At 42.5% G+C, this 12,384-nt stretch overlaps 1 protein-coding gene across 1 annotated transcript in view; it reads right to left on the bottom strand.

Moving 5' to 3' along the window:
- LOC310855215 (uncharacterized protein) overlaps window positions 1-12,384 on the bottom strand; it is a 114,518-nt gene that overhangs the window by 61,271 nt on the left and 40,863 nt on the right. The window contains exons 9-13 of the mRNA XM_083760136.1: window positions 11,624-11,836; window positions 10,659-10,833; window positions 7,072-7,192; window positions 5,500-5,663; window positions 3,711-3,813 (exon numbers count right to left, since the gene is read on the bottom strand). Coding sequence (XP_083616262.1) covers window positions 3,711-3,813; window positions 5,500-5,663; window positions 7,072-7,192; window positions 10,659-10,833; window positions 11,624-11,836 — 776 coding nt within the window. The remainder of the gene's footprint in view (window positions 1-3,710; window positions 3,814-5,499; window positions 5,664-7,071; window positions 7,193-10,658; window positions 10,834-11,623; window positions 11,837-12,384) is intronic.

The following is a 12,384-nucleotide window of genomic DNA, read 5'->3' as shown; positions in this document are numbered from 1 at the left end:
TGCAATATGGAGATATGAGGTTTCTGCACACATATACAATTAATATCAGTACAGGTAACCTATTTTATTTGTCTGGCCAACTAAAACAGTTTAGAGTCTATTTGTATCAGTTTAATTATGTGTGTACAGTATTTACTGCTCTTATCTTTGCAGAGCTGCTCTATTCAAAGTGGTTGTTTGAAAACACAGTGAGCCTGTACTGTCTGAGACATTCTGATCAATCCTCACTCATTTGATGATGCAGTGTCCCAGTCTTTCATCAGCCTTGCATGTGTGTGTGTGTGTGTGTGTGTGTGTGTGCGCGTGCGTGCGTGCGTGTGTGCGAGCACAAGCCTGTTTAGAGAACACAACAGAGCTGTGCTGATCACTAGTACACACACACACACACACACACACACACACACACAAACAGTATATGCCACAACAGTAAATTATACAAACTAGCTCGATCTGTTTCATCTGCGACGAAAAACGAAAAGAGAGAGAGAGAGAGAGAGAGAGAGAGAGAGAGAAGGGTAATGCAGAAACATGTAGAAGGAAAATAAAAATCACACCCGTGTGAATTGAGTGTTGCAACTCCGTGTGGGGGTCCCCAGAAGTTCCAGACCCACAGGACCACAGCCAGGGTGCCGGCCCAGTTCGGGCGAGCCGCCCCACATCCGAAACGGTATAGATAAATGAGAGAATTACCATGTGGGGGTCTCTGGGGGTCCCCGGGGAGTCCCCGGGGGGGTCCCCGGAACATCCAGACCCCCAGAAATGCGCCCAGGGGGCCGAGCCGATTCCGGCGAGCCACCCCACGGATTTAGGTCCGTATGGAGTAATTGAACACCATGAGATTAGATATCTGTAGCCTAATTAGCTCTGGTCCATAGCTCTTGTTATATTCAGTAAGTGTGACCCAAGTGCACAGCAAGAGAGGAGGCATTGTTCAGGTGAAGCCTGAGGGCGAATTTATTCACAAGAGTCTTCAGTGAAAATAATGGGGTTGCTGGGGGTAGGTGGCTCTCCAGGTTGACACACTCCAAAGCACTGGAGAGGAGAAAGAGAGGCAGAGTCAGTCTTCAGAGAAAAATAACCACAACAGGAAAAAACAACAAAGGCTGGAGCTGAAACTGAAACCAGCTTAGTAAATAGCTGTGTAAAGCTAAAAGTAACTAGCACTGAAACTGAGTTTAACAATACTAGGCTTGGCCTGTACTTACGTACCATACGTGTTGACAGGTGAAGCTCTGGTGTGGAGTGAAGTGCAGGCTGGGCTTTTGTAGAGGCAGTGCTTGATTGCAGGATGGAAGACAGGTGCAGAGAATGGGGTGGCTCAGGGGTAGAGTGGCTGGATGGAACCACAAGGTTGCCAGCTCGAACCCGGGCACCCCCAGAGTTAGTGTCGAAGTTTCCTTGAGCAAGACTCTGAACCCCTAATTGCTCCTGATGTGCTGGTTGGTGCCTTGAATGGTTTCTTCCGCCATCAGTGTATGAATGTGCGTGTGAATGGGTGAATGTAATGCACAATCTATGTAAAGCGCCTTGGATAAAGGCGCTATATAAATGCACCATTTACCATTTTAGAGAATTGGTGAAGGAGTGCTGAGTGAGCCATGGAGTAGAGGTGAGGGGGAGTGGCTAAGCAGAGCTTGAATGTGAAGGTGAGGAGAAGTGAGCGTAACAGCTCTAATGTCAACCAGAGCTATAGCCTGAAGTGCATTATAAATATAAAATCCAACATTATTATTATTATTATTATATTATATACGTGTGTGTGTGTGTGTGTGTGTGTGTGTGTGTGTGTGTGTGTGTGTGTGTGTGTGTGTGTGTGTGTGTGTGTGTGTGTGTGTGTGTGTATATTTGAAAAGATATGCCAGGGACCCCCATGCATATAGCAGTGATTCTCAACCATTTTCATTTCAAGGACCACCAGTGTGACATGCATTAGGCTAAGGACCCCCATTTAATGGTATTTTTATATCTGGGACCTCCGATTTATATTGTAAAATCACTGTTAATGTAACTCTGGGAGTGTACCCTAACGGGTCCGTTTGGTTCCATTTGTACTCTCAGAGTTACAGACACACATAAGGGACACATAAGGAACCAATGGTATACAGCACATCCTATCTGCAGCTCATCATGAATGCCCTTGACTGAATATTATCTCTGTCGGGTGGAAACCTCATATGTTGAAAACTGTAAATTTTTAGGATTAACATTTTAAAAACAGCAAAAGTAGCAGATCTACGAGCTCAAAGCTCGGTTTTGCAGACCTGTTACTTTTGATAGTTTCGTGTGACGCTGCAGTGTGATTAAGTAGGGCGACAATTCACGAAAAAACATGGAAGAAGAAGTTAAAGCATGGACATAAGAGGTTTCTGCCCAACGATATGAAATAATTTGCAGGCTGCCATGACGACTCCATTAATGTTAGATCAGTGTTCCCAATCCAAACCTTTCTTCGTTGGAGCACCCCCCCCCCTCCCCCCTTCTTACATCTGACACAAGCTGAGATCCCCCCACCCACACACACACACACACACACACACACACATCCATACGAGCACACATCCTCCTGCTGGTTGCAGAAAAAACGTTCTATCAACGTCAATGGGAATCTGACCCGACGTCACGCTTGGCTGTGTAGTATTATCTATCCTTTATCTATCCAGTAAGGCGCCCTGAGGGCGAGAAGTGGCCTAAAGGGCGAGGTCACGTGCACGCATCCACTTGGGCAGACGGCAGACTGCTGGGTGAGCTTGGCATGCGGGGTCAGATCAACATATGGAATGAATTCTGTACTGGCCATATATGGAGCGTATCTTGAGTGTACAGGGTTTGATGATTTAAAAAAGTGATGATTCTTCAAACCCAAAGTTAAGTACAACTTTAGCTTTGAACTTTAATTTGAAACCTTCATCGATATATTGACACGTCTTCTGATGTCAAATCATTAGCAGTTCTGCTCCTGGCAACGCATTGAAACAGTCTTCTCCATATTCATCAGCTTTCATATTGATCATAGCACTTACAGTACAGACTCCACTGATTGACAATGAGGGGTTATTATGCACCGCTGCAAGCGAAACCACTGCAATTACTAATGTAACGTTTCAAAGATGGAAATGGATGATTACTGCTCGGGGGTGAAAACCACCACCAAGTGGTGGAAAGTACAATTTGGAGTACTTTTATTTACCTGAGTGTGTCAATCTTTCAATGCTAGGCAAATATTGTACTTTATACTACACAACAATTATTTGAAAAGATTAGTATTAGTACAAAACATTCATTAATCCATTAGAGCTGGGAAAGCATCCGTGTCATTCTAGATAACGCTGTACTGCCAATGACGAGATCCTCGCCATGATGTGTTGATGTAGTGACTGATCCAACAGTCAATACAGTATGTTTGGCCCAGGCCGTAGCGTAACGGTCTGGGCACCGGACTGGTAATCCAGTCGCAGTGTGCCGCGGGTTCGACTCCCGGACCCGACACGGCCTTTACTGCATGTCATCCCCCCATCTCTCTCCCGTTTCCTGTCAGCCTACTGTCTGTCCCTTCAAAAATCAATAAAAGGCGTAAGCCGCAAAAAAATATCTTAAAAAAAAAAAAAAAAAAAAAAATACAGTATGTTAAGGATGATGTGTTGATGTAGTGAATGAGCCAACAGTCGATACAGTACGTTAAGGATGATGTGAGGTACAGTAGCACAACTCACCAGTCCATCCAGCGACACATCGGCATGATCCGGTGACGGGGTCACAGCTGTCTCCATGGACACAATCACAGGTTTCTGTGCACTCCAGACCATAAGTACCCTCCTGTACAGTACACAACGCATACATGTAGCATTAGAACACTGGATGTACCCTCCTGTACCGTACACAACACATACATGTAGCATTAGAACACTGGATGTACCCTCCTGTACCGTACACAACACATACATATAGCATTAGAACACTGGATGTACCCTCCTGTACCGTACACAACACATACATGTAGCATTAGAACACTGGATGTACCCTCCTGTACAGTACACAACACATACATGTAGCATTAGAACACTGGATGTACCCTCCTGTACAGTACACAACACATACATGTAGCATTAGAACACTGGATGTACCCTCCTGTACAGTACACAACGCATACATGTAGCATTAGAACACTGGATGTACCCTCCTGTACAGTACATAATACATACATGTAGCATTAGAACACTGGATGTACCCTCCTGTACAGTACACAACACATACATGTAGCATTAGAACACTGGATGTACCCTCCTGTACAGTACACAACGCATACATGTAGCATTAGAACACTGTATGTATACCCTCCTGTACAGTACATAATACATACATGTAGCATTAGAACACTGGATGTACCCTCCTGTACAGTACATAATACATACATGTAGCATTAGAACACTGGATGTACCCTCCTGTACAGTACACAACGCATACATGTAGCATTAGAACACTGTATGTATACCCTCCTGTACAGTACACAACACATACATGTAGCATTAGAACACTGGATGTACCCTCCTGTACAGTACACAACACATACATGTAGCATTAGAACACTGTATGTATACCCTCCTGTACACAACACATACATTTAGCATTACAACACTTGATGAGCTTGTGTATATAACACTTTGTTATATTTTAATTTGAATCCTGAAAAGTGACGCCTTTGGACACATGAGGTTTCCACCTGATAAATACCGTGTGTAACCTCCTGTACACTACGCAACGCACGCACGCACGCACGCACGCACGCACGCACGCACGCACGCGCGCACACACACACACACACACACACACACACACACACACACACAGCAGCAGCAGCAATTCACGGGAAGTCAATGAAGATACAGAAGTAACAGAACACATTGGTGGTGTGACATGTACTGTAACACAGTGATAATGAAGAAAACACTGATGCAAAATAAAATATGAACAAGAAAAATTATTGCACACTGGGAGCGTTACATTTGTGCGATCCGCTTTCACTTCTTGTCACGAATACATCCACAGAGAACATGAATATAACGCAGTGATGAAGTGACATTTATTCTTTCAAACAAGTTAGTTTTTTCACCACGAATGAAATCATCAACCTGTATGAATCACCATCACCAAATTAAGAGTTTGATGTGAAATATTTTCATTTTCAGGACCATTAATTAGTCACACTCCCAGTGTGGCTTAAGTGTGTCCGTTTTTTGCACACCCCAAAAAATTATAGTAATTTTACTCATTAGCCAAATGAGACATTCTTTGGTCTTGGATGGTTTCCAATATGTTCTGTGTGAACCTGTGAGTGAGTGAGTGAGTGAGTGAGTGAGCGAGTGAGTGAGTGAGTGAGTGAGTGAAACAGTGAGTGAGTGAGTGAGTGAGTGAGTGAGTGAGTGAGTGAGTGAGTGAGTGAAACAGTGAGTGAGTGAGTGAGACAGTGAGTGAGACAGTGAGTGAGTGAGTGAGTGTACTCACAGGACAAGGTGTGTCACAGTAGAGTCCCCTCCAGCCTGGGGAGCAGGTACAGGTGCCGTTAGCAGGGTCACACGCTGCTCCGTTGGAGCACTCACAGGTCTGGTTACAGTTCAGTCCCCAAGTACCACTGGAGCAGGACATAGAGCAATCTATGCCCTGCCACCCTGAGAGAGAGAGAGAGAGAGAGAGAGAGAGAGAGAGAGAGAGAGAGAGAGAGAGAGAGAGAGAGAGAGAAATGTCATTTTAGTCTAATCTAACTAATGTAACGATTTTCAGCACAAAGTGTGTTCTCAAAGTGGGGTCCCCCAGGGGTCCCCCAGGGGTCCTTGAGGGCGCTCCACATGGCAACCAGCAAAAAGTAATAGTAATATAGCATAATAAGTTTAACCACATCGACTATTTGACAATAGCAAAACTACAAGCTCACAACACGTCACAATGTTTTGTTTTTTGTTTGTTTTTTGTCGATCCCTGGCACAATTTATTTCCAGATGGGGGGCCAAATATAATTCCTTGACATGAAAATGTCTGATAACCACTGCTGTAGTCAGTGCACATCAATGTTTTTCTTTTTGACTGAATATAACACTTTTAAAATGACCAATTAATAGCGTTTTTTCAGAAAAACGCACCCTGTCTGTTAAGTATAAAATATGTTTTAGTCTAGAAAGGGTCATTTGTCAGGGAGCATTGGTTAAGAAATACGAAAGGGCTAATGGATTGTGTTATGGCCTCGATCAATATCTTAACACAGGGGCTCATAGTTGATTTACATTCTTAAGATGGACTGTATGGATTTTCAAGGCTTTTTACTCAACATGAACCGTGCATATAAGCATTCTAATATACACATTTTCATTTCTTTGACATTATCAAAGCGTTGTGACCTAGTACATCTGCTATTATTGGTGAAGTCATTTGGTGTAGAGAGCTAGAAAATGAGATTAAGACCCCTGGAGGATCAATGGCCATGGACAACGTCATGGTGTAACTGACTGATATTGTCCTTCTAATGCATGAGGAAACTAACCTTTCATAACCTGTCACAATCTGACGACTCCTTTCATGATCATATTTAAAGGGTCTTAACATTAAGCCACGCCAACTCCTCTCATAAGCAGAGCTCCTGGGTCCACATGTGAAGCCTTCAGAAGATGTGTCAGCACTTCAATTACCCAACATCCCACAGCGGGAGGCTGAGAAACGTGAGCGTAAATATTTAAATGCAGCCATATACTGCACCGAGCCATGTCAGCAAACTGCATGAACATGTTTCTGTCAAACACACTCCAATACTGTAATGGATGTGTGGTTGTTGAAGACGGTTTTCTGCTTATTGTACTGATGTTTTGTTCAACTGTTGGGAGGCGGTGATGAAAGTTCAGAAGGAGAGATGCTCTTGTGAGCAGTGGTGTAAACTAATGAACTACTTTACATATACTGTAGCCTACAGTACATTTACTCAAGTGTAGTACAATTTGTAGGTATTTTTTTGTACTTTCGGCACCATGCACATACACCCAAATTAATTTAATAAATTCCATAGCACAATGTGAAAATGGAAGCAATTACCTTCTTTGCAGATGCAGGATCCATCGATGTGAGAACAGGATATGTCATTCTCACAGGAGCAGGAGGAGGTGCAGTTTATACCATATAGACCTGCACTACACCCTAGTGAACAGTCTTCACCCTGCACACACACACAATGAATGGGAACAAAAAAATATTATCGCTGTCAGGCAGAAACTACATTATACTACAGTACACAAATTGAGCAACAATGTATTTAGGCATTTAGCAGACGCTCTTAATCCAGAGCGACTTACATTAAGCAAAAACAAATAATAAAAAATCATGGCAATACATCAAATACATACGAAGTAGTTATCATGAATCATACAGTAAGAGTGTAAGAGCTAAGAGTGTAACAGTGGAAAATCTATATAATGAAACTATGCATATATATACTATACAGTGCTATGTTTACATACAATGCTATAAGTCTACATAAACTGCTCTCTAAGTCTACATAAAAAATGCTATCTAAGATACATAAGTTGAGCCTTTTCATACGCCTGTAGGAGGTCGAGGCTAGGTCAAGTACTACGGCAAGTGCTATGGGCTAAGAAGAGGTGCGTTTTCAGACTGCAGCGGAAGATTGGGAGCGAAAATGCTCCTGTGTCTGTGAGTTTTATAAATACTGAACGAATAAAAAGCATTAACAAGTAAATTTTTCTATTTCCGTTTTTCCACCCAGCAGTATAATACAAGTTTTTATATACTGCAGAATGAGAGGATACATCAAATTATTTCATGAGTTACAGAAACACTTTCAGGGGACGCACATTTCTGAACAATGTGGCATCATCCTCCCAGGAGACACCGACCAAAGCTTTGAAAGATCAAGCTTGGCAAAAATCCCTTGCAATGACCTTGTAATCATGTCTCTTGTTTTGTTCTTTCTAAACCAAGTCATTATGTTGAATTGAATTTAGGGTGGGAAGTTCGGTCCCGCCGTGTGAGAGACTGCTGTTACATTGGTGATTCGGGCACATGCTGTAGTACGAGTAGTCTTGCATAGTAATTCCACTATTCCACAATAATAATAACTGAATGACTTGAGATGAGAATGAGAGATGACTTATAATTTGCGTGACTGTAAAGACGAAATGGAAGCAGGGAGGAGGTGTCACATCCGCTTTATCCTCTGATCATAACATTTTTGATCAGAGCTTCCATTGCTCCAGACTGTATGACGGTTGATCAGAGCTTCCATTGCTCCAGACTGTATGGCGGTTGATCAGAGCTTCCATTGCTCCAGACTGTATGGCGGTTGATCAGAGCTTCCATTGCTCCAGACTGTATGGCGGTTGATCAGAGCTTCCATTGCTCCAGACTGTATGGCGGTTGATCAGAGCTTCCATTGCTCCAGACTGTATGGCGGTTGCAGGAGACAAAAATCTGGCTACACGAGACTACGGTACCTCCAGAGTGTCCCCCTATAGGGAGGCCCCACTGTGACTGAAAAGTAACCGGTACAAAGTTTGCACAGCATGTGGTATCTTTTTTTTTTTTTTTTTTTTTTTCCCCACATTTTACCAAACACTATACCACTAAGTATATGGATATGTTTTATCTTGGAGCATATCGGGCACACATTTCTTATCTCCATATTCTATACTTTTTGTTTTTGCGTAATTTAAAAACACCCTACTAATCATTCCACAGTGTAACAAAAAGCATCAAAAGTAGAAGATCCACAAGTTCAAAATACGGCGTGAAGCGACACATTTTGAGCTTGTAGATCTGCTACTTTTGATACGTTTTAATTTTAATCCTGAAAAGTAACAGTTTTACACATAATGAGGTATCCACCCGACAGAGACAACATCTCTTCCAGCTGGGGCACCATTCTTATTGCACAGAGAGAAGATCAATATTCCACACACCTTTCTTCTTTGGATATAAAAGGCAAGCATGTATGTGCATCTATAATGCATTGACATCTATCTGCATGTTGATTGATGGTGTTATTTAACCGTACCCAGATCACATAGATGGATGTAAGGTGCCTTTGAGTGTACAGTATGGTATGCATTCACTGTGTGCATGCAGTCACTGTCATTTATGGAAATGAGTGCACCCTTCCTCGGCTCGTTGCATGAGACGTTGTCAGCCACTGTATCGACAAATGAAAATATTTAGTTTTTTTTCATGAACGGATATCATACTAAAGCATGACAGATGCCATGTTATAGTGGCGAACCGATCCTTTAACGATCTGTAATGTACTGTACAGTGCCATGTCTCTGTCGGGGAGAAACCTTGTACGTTCAAAACTGTTACTTTTCAAGAAGTGGAAAAAAGAGCCTGTGTTTCAATGGACCCAATGTTTTTGAGGGGCGCTAGACCCTCCAACGTCTGGCTTTCGGAATGACGTCATGTGGCAGAAAGGTTTATGGCTTATTTAATGTTTGTTTAGAGTACATTAAACAAACATTACCAGGTGCCCCTCACTTCACACAAGTGTCATTTTGTTTCATTGGTTCAATGTTTATAAAAGCCAAAGACGTGTTTCCGCTACTCAGGCCTAGCTAAGGATGATGAAGGCGTGATAGCCAAAACACGTCCGTTTGTCATGACTGCTGCTGCAGTAGATAAAATAAATCAACAAAAATTCATGGAATGTTTCTATAGTCTCATTTATGTCTATGCAAGCTTTACAGGAGGGCTTCATGCGCTTCAAAGCCACCAAAGCGTCACAACCTCACCTATACACATGTAGTAGGGACAGGTTTGCTAGTCTTTAATTTGTGAAAATGCTTAGTCTAGGTTTATTTATTTTTTATTAGTTTTAGTGTTAGTTTTAGATTTTTAAATGGGGTAATCAAGGGCAAGATGAGGAAAATAGCATTATTTGATCTACATTATTTTGTTGTATAACTTACATAGTATTCTATACCATTGTATGAAGTACATGTGTTACCTAATAGCCTACTTGGCCCTTATGCTTATTAGGACCCCCCCCCATGTGCTGTTAGCCAAACACCGTTAGCCAGTTTCTAAGCTCCGTGGCTTGCATTGCATTTCAACATCACCATTGATTGTGCCAATTAAAGCACAGCACGCAACATGCTATCTGTTTAATTAACTGTTAATCTAATATTCATAAAGTCAACCAAACATACAGTAGACTACTGGGCAGGAGAGGAAAGACGTTTTCTGTGTTTAATGTGTTTAATGTGTTTTTCAAGCTTAGCCAGCCAAGCTTCAACCAAAATGTGGCTTTCAGATGGTACACATGATCTCAGCACAGAAAGGATAAGTTTCTCCCTGAGGGCTTTCTGTCAGAAAGGGGCAGTGCCCTTGCCACCAACTTTCTGTCAGAAGGGGAGTTGTACTTCTAGTAGTACTTGTAGTTCTAGTTGTACTGCAAAAAGAATAATAGAATGTCTCCACACTAGATCTTAATCGATCTTCATCAGGACATATTTGTCCTGATGAAGATCGAATAAGATCGAACCGTTGACGAGCATTTACATTTCATAGGAGCTTTTTTTCATAGACTATTATTCTTTTCGATATTTCTGTTTGTCTTGCACCTGGGCTACTGATGTGCGTGCACTACCTTCTTCATGAGTTGTACTATTACTCACCATGTATCCAGGTGCACACACACAGGCTCCGGTGCCTCCGTCACAGTCCGCTCCGTTGTCACAGTTACACGGCTCCTTGCAACCCTCGCCATAGTAGCCTGATGGACAGGTCTCGTTGCAGTAGAGCCCGGACCATCCCGCCACACATGTGCACTCTCCTGACAGAGGGTGGCAGCTGCGGGGACAGGAGGAATGACACTGTCAATGTCACTCCAAAATATTAGAAGTAGAGTCCAAAGGGGAAGCATGGTTAGCACGCACATCCCAACAAAAAAATGTATAGGTGCTGAACTTCCGCCGTTGTCTGAAAACCCACCTCTTCAGACTCCATCTTAGCCCGTAGCACTTGACCTAGCCTCGACGACCTTACAGGCGTATACATAGGCTCAATTTATGTAACTTAGATAGCATTTTATGTAGACATAGCACTCTATAACTATGCATAGTTTCATTATATAGATTCCACTGTATTTTTATGTATTTGATGTATTACCATGTTTTTGTTCTTGCTTACTGTAAATCGCTCTGGATTAAGTGTCTGCTAAATGCCTAAATTGTACAAATTGTAACTAAAATACGTACATACTGTACAAGAGGAAGGGAAGTCTGTACACTGTGTAATAGCTCCCAGTAGAACCATTTATTAAAGTTAACAACTTTTCAACCCTTCATCAAGTCAGGTTAGACCTGATGCAGACCAGCTAGGGTTGAAACGTTGTTAACATTAATACATGTTTATACTGGGAGCTTTTAAACAGTGTGAGGACTTCCCTTCCTCTTTTGACCCAAACATATTAGATCATGGGTCTTCGACAAGGGATCCGGCACCCCTAGGGAGTCATCAGAGTTACTACAGGGGTGCGTGTTACAGAGGGGCAGTGTTTGTTACATTAGCTGTGTGTTACAGAAGGACAGTGTTTGTTACATTAGCTGTGTGTTACAGAAGTACAGTGTTTGTTGCCAACCTCAGTGTGTTGGCCGTGTTGCAGGGACAGTACTTGTCACAGACAAGGCCGTAGAGACCGGCCGGACAGAAGCGGTCCTGACAGCTGGGTCCCTTGAAGCCCTCGTCGCACAGACAGGCACCATTGATGTGGTAACACTTGGCCCCGTTCTGACAGTCACACTTGTGGGCACACTGGGGACCGTAGAACCCCACCGGGCACTCGTCCTGGCATCTGACACCATGACACAAGAACAAGGATACAGAACCAGTGGGTGGATATCACCTAAAATATGCCCACCTTTCCACTGGTGTTGAACCTGTTCTGTTCTTTTTTTTCCCACCTAAGTTTGAACCAGTTCAGCAATGATAATCGGTATAGAGGGAGGGGACAAAGTCTAGACCCCGGGGAACCCCAGTCAACTGAAATATACAGTAGGTTGAGGGTGGGATCTACCAGGTGATCAGATCTTTATATAACACGAAACTGTTGCATTGTACATGCAGGTTTATAGTCGAGGCTAATTTGCGACCCCAGTCCCTGGTTAGGCCTTTCTATACAATATCTACCTAATCTACCTAAAAACAATCATTTACAAATAGGACATGCAAGAGGCTCTAATCTAAAGTACAAAAGCAATAACATTCCCAAATTACAGTTTAACATTTTAAAATGTGCTTAAAATATTAGCGTTTGCACTTCAACCAATGCTTAACCTTTTCATTACATATTTTTACATAATGTCCTTTTATTTCAGTTGGTATAGGGCATTCCAAAGGTGT

Source organism: Protomyctophum parallelum (genome assembly GCF_964188405.1).
Source record: "Protomyctophum parallelum genome assembly, chromosome: 2".
In the NCBI taxonomy this organism is placed as follows: Eukaryota; Metazoa; Chordata; class Actinopteri; order Myctophiformes; family Myctophidae; genus Protomyctophum; species Protomyctophum parallelum.
Note: the sequence above shows the minus strand (reverse complement) of the source record. Positions and strands in the feature narration are given on the sequence as shown.